Source organism: Octopus sinensis, linkage group LG17 (genome assembly GCF_006345805.1).
Source record: "Octopus sinensis linkage group LG17, ASM634580v1, whole genome shotgun sequence".
Lineage (NCBI taxonomy): Eukaryota > Metazoa > Mollusca > Cephalopoda > Octopoda > Octopodidae > Octopus > Octopus sinensis.
Window position 1 is genome coordinate 48343492 of NC_043013.1, and position 10000 is coordinate 48353491.

General features: G+C 34.0%; 1 protein-coding gene across 2 annotated transcripts in view; it reads right to left on the reverse strand.

Moving 5' to 3' along the window:
- The window catches only part of LOC115220893 (26S proteasome non-ATPase regulatory subunit 3), a 162661-nt gene that overhangs the window by 61489 nt on the left and 91172 nt on the right, over window positions 1-10000 (reverse strand). For both annotated transcript variants that reach the window (XM_036510549.1, XM_029791090.2), the window contains exon 9: window positions 272-427. In XM_036510549.1, coding sequence (XP_036366442.1) covers window positions 272-427 — 156 coding nt within the window. The remainder of the gene's footprint in view (window positions 1-271; window positions 428-10000) is intronic.

Sequence of the window (10000 nt, forward strand, 5' to 3'; positions counted from 1 at the left end):
TTTGTACATTCTTTATATTGTGTCTTCTCTCATTTATTTAGCTATTTTTATCATTTTATCTTGATCTCCACATCATTTCTCATTAAAAAAAATTATCATAAACATATAAAGAAAATTAGATTTCAACACTAGAACTCAGAGGATTTGTTACGATCAACATGTGAATCATGACTCACGGTTTGCTCGGTGATGGGCTAAACCAGAAAAATCAATTATATTTTTACACATTGTACAAGTAACGATCCGAAGGAAAATAGAAATAACTGCTTACCTTGACTGAAGAATTATGAATGTCCAAGCAAAACTTTATCCTTTGATGGAATGCTGTCATAGGTTCACGTGTTGAGTAGATGTCACTCGTCTCTTTAGACTGGACATAACACTGATCATGGTCAATTGTGGCTTCAATAACACCATCACGGATTGCCTACACAAACAGAACAGTAAGAACAGTTTAGTAATAATAGAGAATATAAGAGATTTGTATACATTTTCTCTCGGCTAAAAACCACAAATCCAATCAACTATCTTCAGTACCATGACTCATCAATGTTCCCTTCCCTCCCCGCCACCTCTCTCTCATCAAGATGACTTATTTTGTTCTTTTCTTTATGTGTTTTGATATAGAAAATAACTTAAATAGTGTGGTTGATGGTCTAGCATTTATAACTATTTTAATATACAATTTTTTTGTTCTTTTATTACTTAACACATTAATCTCAGTACTTATTTTATTTGTCAAAATGCTAAGCTATTTAATCTGAAACAAAACCATTTTTATACATGCATGCATATATATATATATATATATATATATATATATATATATACTTTATTTAAAAGCAGCAGAAATTCAACAAAACCTATTACTCGGAGTTTCACGTTCCCGTTCGTCGGACAGTTTTTTTTTTTTTAAACAAAACTGTCCAACGAACAGGAACGTGAAACTCCGAGTAACAGGTTTTGTTGAATTTCTGCTGCTTTTAAATAAAGCATATTACTCTACCCCTGGTATCTGAGTACTCTTTTTTCCACCTTGTTTCACATTTATGTGTTTACTCCGGTATATATATGTGTGGCTACCATTTAAAATCAAGGATGATTTGGTAGTATGTACCATACTTTCATTAATTCCTTGTTTTAGGTGTCCACATACTGGAAGGCATACACGTTTTCTTTTTGTCCTCCTACCCTTGACCAAGCAGAACATCCAGAGCACAATGGCTGAAAGAAGCAAAAGCTGCTACTTTCTTCATCACCCACAGAAGAATGAAAGGCAAAGAGAGATGTGAATTTAAGAATGCAGAGAGCCGCCAAAACAGATATTGCAACAAATTTTACCAAACAACTCAAACAACTCTCTCAAATCAACCACCTTACACACACACACACACACACACACACACATGAGTACATGCAATTGACAGGCTACTGCACAGTTTTTATCTAATAAATTCCATTCACAAGGATTTTGGTCAATTAAAGTTTATAGTAAAAGGCACTTGCCCCACATACCACCCAAGGGGGGATTGAGACCAAAGCAACATGTTTGCAAAATGAACTTCTTAACCATGATAAGCACATGAATATATTTCTTTTATATAACTGAAATCAATTTAAACCCAGCATGTTTCCAATTCTCACTTTCTGGGTAACATAGACAGAGCCAGGAAATAAAACACAGAACAAACCCCTAAACAATGATTTAACAAACGCTATCTATTACATTAAGTAAATCATATTTCCAAGTCAGACTTAAATATTACGTTGCAAAATATTACTTTATTAAGTTATCTTCTGTATATATAAACGGCAACATGTCTGTGTGCGTGTCCTTTATACAAATCCACAATCTTTCAGTTAGAGGACTCACACTTTCTATGGTCATTCAAAACCGTCCAAGGGTGGTCATGCACATCTTTATATTTCCCCAGTCACCCCGCAAAGCCATTAAAAAAATCAATAGAATTGACTTTTTTGTGAATTTTCTATCCAAAACCCAATCAAAATGCCCGAAACTTGATACGCCAATTGAATGCCCGCTAGCTGTATGTGATTGGTCGGAGATTTGGACAGTACTCACGTGTATGTATGCATGTACGCAGCTGTATATGCATGCACTAGCACTATGACCCGGCGTTGCCGGGTCATAGTGCTAGTTATAATAATAAATTATTATCTTTATATAAACAAGGCAACCCACAGAAAATCAGAAAGGATCACAGATTGTGATATCTGACTTAATAGAACCTAATATGATAAAGAATAAGGCAATTCAAATATTAGTTGGAAATCAAAACAGTTACTTGTAACCACAAATTATCACTTCTGAAGGTAGTCAACGTTGGTTGACTATCTTCTTATAAAAATTGTACTTGCTAGGATAGTTTTGCATAACTACGACCACTAATTTAAGAATATAGACTGTAATTTCAACATTGTGGAAACCTGGATTAATTTAACAATTTAAAATTATACTTTCATCTTAGCCAAAACGCTATTTCTCAGTATTTTAGCTAAGATCAAAGTATAGTTAACAATTTTAAAAACTATAATTACTACACATATATATATGTGACAGTGTATGTGTGTGTTTGTGTGCATGCGTGCACACACGCGCGTACACTCACACATTCATGTGTAAATTGTGTATTGGAGATGATCCTTGTCAAGAAATCCTTTGTTGCCATGTCAGTTTATCAATACAGTGAAACTGTTATTGATTTTACATCAGCCATTACCCATATAATCAGACCCAGACAAGTATCAAATTCTTCACCAAAACAATTGAAACCTGAGGTTGAAACACTGTGTAACCCACAGAGCATGAAAGCAATACTGCAAGCTAATGAGAGCTATGGGTTATAGATTGCTAGATTGCTCACACTTCCTCTGATGAGCCGTATTTATCCTTGTATGGCCTCAGTCAGAAAGAGTCAAGTAGAAGAATTATGTTTTGATAGCGTAATGTTAGCAATAGGGGTTGGTAGACAGGTAAACACTCCATAGGCTCAACCTTTAACACACACACATATATATAAAAGAAAATGAAATGAAAAAAGAATAAACAATTATCTTATGAACCCCATTAGTTTACAGCCGTTTCTGCTTTAATATGCAGTGGTCTCACCTTATAGCTTCATCAGAGCCTTGCATATAAAAATCCAATTTATTTGGGAAAAGGATTACATTTATGCATATACACAGGGAAAAGCATTACCACAATGTGTGTGTGTGTGTGTGTGTGTATGCATAACTACATTCATACTCGTATTTTCCTGCACATATATTCTTTCTTTCTGTGTGTATATGTACACACACACACACTATCATAATCAACATCATCATAGCTTAGCTTTCCAAATGAAGATTAAGGAAGTGGGGTGTGTTTGTGTATATTACAGGTATCTTTATGGCTTATGAGGTTCACACACACACACAAACACAAAGAATGGGATTGATTAAAACTAGTATCCTCTTGCATAACCAAAAGTTAAATCTCTGAAAAATTAGGATTTCCATGGCAAGTTTCAAATGCAGAATTAATATGTCCAAAAATGCTGCAAAATAACATTAAATTCAAACTTGCTCACTGCATTTCTTTTGATATAAAGATTTGTTTAATATAATTTGAAGTTGGCAAAATACCTAAACTGTTAAGGAAATGCTGAATGGCGAAAAAAGTATTAAGAAATGAATAAATACAGTAAGGCAGCAAAGTGAAAAATGAAGATGGTAGGAGAGAGTTGGCAGTAATTAGAAATTGAAGGAACAAACATATAGTAGTGATAATAATCTAGTTTGTTATTTAGTTTCATAATGAACATTGTGCTAGCAATAAAACAAGGAAACTTAGGCAAGATTTAAGAACCAAAGAACATTTATGGAATTCATTATTTTGAAACTTTCTTATGTTTTGTTTAGTTTAAATTCTTTCAACCATTTGAATACTTCTTTCTCTTTCCTTCTGGAAACTTATGCTGCCGTTTTTTAAAACGTTTTTTAGAAACTTTTTTGAAACGATTTCTTCCTTCTTTTTTGTTATTCAATTTTTAAAATGCTGAATTTAAAAGAGGAAAACAGAGAGGAAAAGCTTGCAGTAGCAGCAGCTAACATCTGCATTGTTTGACAAGGCCATTAAAAGCGGCTGAGAAAACTCTACACCTGACATTTAACAAGTTAAAACAGTGAAATCATAAGAGAAAGAAAGATGTAAAACAAAGCAAAACAATGCTAACAAGAACAAGAAATCACTGGTGCATATTTTAATGACAATAAAGCTAATAAACTTATCAAAATAGAGGCAGGTTTCTGCCATTCTGCCAAAGCTGGAAAAAGAAACTTGAAACTGCTATGAAAAATGAGAGAAAAGTAAGTTCCTTTGTGTGCTGTCTCTGTTTTATATCCCTCTGCCAATATTTCTCTGTTGTCTTTTGAAAGTTATAATAAAAGAGAGGATAAATTCATAGTAAGGTGGAATATACAGTAAATAATGCAACCATCACAAATAGAGTTATTGCTTCCTACTCAGTAAATATGGCATGCTGTGGGGAGGAGAATCAAAGTGTTCTAATGATTCTTATGATTACATCAGTTAATAGTCGAAGTAAATTCTTCTCAAACAGAGAAGAAAAAGATCATTAATTTATAACCTAGTGTTATTATTGGTAAACGGCAGTTTTTCATTTGAGCTAAGCAGTTATGAAGCTCATTGATTCACTGGCTTCATTGGGCTTCCAGTTTAAATAAACTATTATTACTAAAATCAAGGTATGCAACATATGTGTGTGTGTGTGACAGTGTATGTGTGATGTTGTTTTGTGCCATTGTTGGCCAATATACAATCGGTTAGACACATATAATGAGTGAAGGGAAACCATAAAAGATTCCATATAAACAAGACCACGCAAGTAATTAGTATATCTGCATATTAATGATGTAACAAAAGTTATTGTCACTGATGTCAGGTTTCTAACAACTGAATTCTAAGTAAAAGAGATTTCGGAACGAGATACCTGAAAACTTGACAAGACAAAAGAAAGGATACGCTAAACGAAAACTGCTGCTAAGGAAACTAAACCAAGTAATATAGCAACAGAGTGATGATCAAGCCATATAAATAACACACACACATATATGTATATATATATATATGTGCACATACAAACATATATAAACACCCATATGTATGCATGCACACACACATACACATCATCATCATCATCATTTAACGTCCGTTTTCCATGCTAGCATGGGTTGGACGGTTTTGACTGAGGGCTGGCAAACCAGATGGCTGCACCAGGCTCCAGTCTTGATCTGGCTGAGTTTCTACAGCTGGAGTTTCTAGCATATAGTTTCTAACATATAGCATTATAATCATCATTTAAAGTCCCTGTCCCACGCTGGGCTCTGAGTTGGGTGGTTTGGCAGGACCTGATGAGACCAAGGACTGCAATGCGTTCCAATGTCTGATTTGGCATGGTTCTATTGCTGGATGTCTTTCCTATCACCAACCACTTTGCAGCATGTACTGGGTGCTTTTAACATGCCACTAGCATGTGTGTGTGTGTGTATATAGTTTCTGTTGTGTATGTGTATGTGTATAGGGAGAGTTTACACAAAAAACAAAAGACGAAGACAGGTGGTGTACAAAACAAACAGATGTATTAGTATAATGCTCAGGAATAGAAAAAGTCTTTTACATTTCGAGCCTACGCTCTTCTACAGAAAGGGACACAGAAAAAACAAAGAGAGAAAAAAATGTGTGTAGTGGCTAATGTATGTATGTGTGTATATGTGTGTGTGTGTGTGTTTATGTCTTTGTACCTGTTTATTCCCCACCACTGTTCAACAACCAGTGTTGATGTGTTTACCTTCCTGTAACTTAGCAATCCAACAAAAGTACCAATAGAATAAGTACCAGGCTTAAAACGAATAAGTATTGGGGTCAATTCATTCAACCAAAATTTTTCAAGGCGGTGCCCCAGCATAGGTGCGGTCTAATGACTGAAACAGACGGTATAAACTCTGCATCATGTATTGAGTTCTCTTTTTTGTTTGTACTCATAAACATATATACACCTATGCACAAATAGTCACACTATACAACAAGGTAATAACAATGGTTACAACAAAGAGCCATATGCCATAAGAATTATTAAAAATCTAAAAGAATTATTAAAAAAAAAAGAAGAAAAATAATCAAAACAAGAGTCAAGCAAGTTACAGGTTGTAACTTAGTAAGAAGTTAGGTACAAATCAAAGGAGGAAAAAGAAATTAGATATTTGAAATTGAAAATAATGGACTGCATGATAGAAAAATTCATTCTTAATACACATCCATGAAAAGAAAAGTTAATAATTCCCAAACCTTTAATCATAACCTATTTAATTTACTTAAAAAATACATTTCTTTTTTTCTTGAGCAACAAGTTTTAATGAAGATTAATCCATTTCAAACAGTAATTAAATTCCGTTCTATAAAAATATATTTCATGTTTGTTGCTATAATTCTCAATATTAAGAACTACAGCAACAAATAACAAAATACTTTATTACACCTGGTTCTTCACATTTCACAAAGTAATCATATTGTTAGAAATGAAAACTTGCTACAAAACTTAATATAAATTTAATATAAATAATGTAGTCATTTAAAAGAGGGAAAGCCACATTAAAATTCAATAAACTCTTCAGTAAATCTTTCGAAAATACTATTTGCTAATATAATTTTGAAGGTGGGGCAACGTTGCAGAAACAAAATTAACAAAATTAATCTTCATCACTGTTAACGATTTTATGTTCTTTGCCACTCCAGGGTAATTCATCTAGCAAGACATTCCATAAAAATGGAATGTGTAAGAGGTGAAGGGAAGAAAGGTGAATATCTATTATGATAGTATTAATTTTATGATAAAAGCAAAAATATATCAAGGAAAACTGTAAATTTAAAAAAGCTAATTCACATACTCAATATTAAATACTTGTGGTTTCAAGATATTAAAATTGTCAACATCCTACAATGAAAACAATTTACATATAACGAAAATATATAGTTTGCATAATAGTTGCAATTATTTTATTCGAAAGTTCTCCGAGATTTCTATAATCCTATCTTCAGGTGTTAAGCACAATATATTTATACAACATACTTCTTATACTAGAATTTCTTCTAACTAAAGTATACTGGTTTATTAGCTCCTGGTTTTTCGGCTGATAATATTTCACTGTCTTAGCTCGTATCTGTGACTCAGCTTTTTGGTTAATTAAAGTAAAAGGAAAATGAAAAGGGGAGGAGAGAAATATCAAATTAATACCCAAAAAAAAATCATCAGTTTTGATTAGATTTATTTTCTCAAACTTACATATAGGAATAATTATTACATTTTTATATTTCTATTATAGATATTATATTGATGTGATTCCAGAGTAGTGATAATTCATCACCTACCAAGACACGATATAAATGTTCAGCAACTAGTTGCAATAAAATTCTGTTTGCAAAGATTTGAAATCTTTTAAGATTCTTTCACTGACTAATAAAAATAGTTATGTTTAGTTAGTCTTAATAAATAAAACAATAAACTAGGGAATTCCTGAGTGCCACCGGCTCAGGTGCCAGTGAAGCGACATTGGTAACAATCACGGTCATATATATATATATTTACAAGTTTCTTACAGTTTTTTTTGTGTGTGTGTGTGTATGTTTGTGTGTCTGTGTTTGTCCCCCCAACATCGCTTGACAACTGATGCTGGTGTGTTTTCATTCCTGTAACTTAGCGGTTCAGCGAAAGATAGAATAAGTACTAAAGCTTACAAAGAATAAGTCCTGGGGTTGATTTGCTCAACCAAAGGCAGTGCTCCAGCATGGTCGCAGTCAAATGACTGAAACAAGTAAAATAAAAAGTCATTATTTACATTTATTTCGGTACGTTCTATAAACGTTATAGTTCTGTACAGTTCCCCATCCTGCAAGTAACCGGAGCAATACTTTATGACTGCGCTTCCTTCAACTAACCAATCAACTTTGAAACAAAAGCTGAAAGTCAACTGAAGCAAATAGAATTCGGCTTTGTCCAGTTTAATATCACAAAATTGACAAGAAAAGTTGATGAACAATAAAGCATTATGTATCACCAAAATATATGGTGGTTATTGTTCATCCTGAATGTCAACAAGTATAGTGCTTTAGCAGAATTATAGCAGGAAGTAGGATCTCAATTGCATGCCCACATTCAATTTCAATAAATTTAAATTTCAGAGTTGTCTCCTCTGTCCTTGTTGACCAGAATTAATCACTATGCTAATAGTTTATTTATTCTCCATGTAATTAGCACCATCTTAAACATGTTTTTGGCAAAGAAGGTATCCAGTATATAATTCACCACAGTCATTAGTGTAAGATATGATACAAGAGAGAGTCGAATATTCACAATGGCAAAATCAATTTAAGAATTAAGCAATTTTACCAGATGGGTGTGAGTTCTATCTTTGGATCAATGAACGTGTGTGTGTGTCTTAGAAGCTGCTAAAAGGCAACTAAAAATAATAATCCCTAATATAGCAAATAAAACTATTCCTACAACAGGTAAATGTGGTACCATGAGTATCTAACACATAATAAGCACACTGTTTGAGTCTGTAAAGTGATTATGTCCACTTTTTTTTCCCATATCAGCAGATTTTTACCATATGTATTGGGAACTGTTATTTACAGTTCCATTTGTAAATGAGGAGCATCTTAAAATTAGTGATAGTCAATGACATCTTGTAAACAACTGACATACCAGGACATACATTATTCACTAACACAGTAAATCATCATCATCATCGTTTAACATCCGTTCTCCATGCTAGCACGGGTTGGACGGTTCGACCGAGGATCTGGGAAGCCAGATGGCTGCACCAGGCTCGAGTCTGATCTGGCAGTGTTTCTACAGCTGGATGCCCTTCCTAATGCCAACCACTCCATGAGTGTAGTGGGTGCTTTGACTAGCACCTGGCAGTTGCCAGGGCCGCTGGCTGGACTGACTCTTGTGCAGGTGGCAAGTAAAGAGACACCGTTTCGACCCTGTGCTTGAGGAGAAGTAAAGACAATAGTAAAAGAACAGTCATTCCCAAAGACTAGCATAGCAACATCACACACCAACTACTATAAAAGCAAAGGAGACACTCTAGAAAGAAGCAAATGCAAAGACATTAAACTGAAAGTAATAGAAAGAGTTATAGAAAGAAGGTTGGATGAGATGCAGTTTGTGTCTGCTTCCTAGTGTGACAACTACAGAAGTTCTTAGCAAGGAGCTAACAGCTCAAGGATTTATTGACTTTGATGAAGAAAGCGTTTGACAGGGTGGCACAACCTGTAATCTTCTGACATGTGAATGTTATGCAAGCCAATGCTGTAAGCAAAGCTGAGTTAGCAACTAGTTCAGCAAGAATTTTAGTGTCCCTCAGGAGTTAGTTCACAGCCCCTTCTTGTTTATTATACTTCTCCAGACTACAACAGAAAAGTTTAAGATTGGCTATTCAAGGGAACTTTGCAAAACACTTCATTCAAAAGCCTATGTCTCACAATTACGTAGTATAAATGTTTATACACAAGCATCAGATAATCTGCCCTTCATCCTTCATCATTATTCATTACTGGCAATCGGCATTACCTGAACCTTATCCATGCTATTCTTACCCTGCCTTCTATGCTCTTGGGGCACCCTCCTACACTGTTAATTAGGTTACCTACATGACAAAAGTTGTTGACAACAAGAAGGAGTCTATCAAACATTTCAAACTATCCATTTCACGTTTTCTTACTGCTGACTGCTCTCCAATGAATCTACCATACAGAAAGTCTACATTAACTGTCAACCTGCTAGAAAAAAAAAAAAAATCAGAGTTGGAGATTTATTACTTATAGAGCAATCTATAATTCTTAAAATGTTATAGCAACTGTTCCAGAATGAAATTTATTTTACTTTGGTAAATTCTAAATTATTGTGTTTAC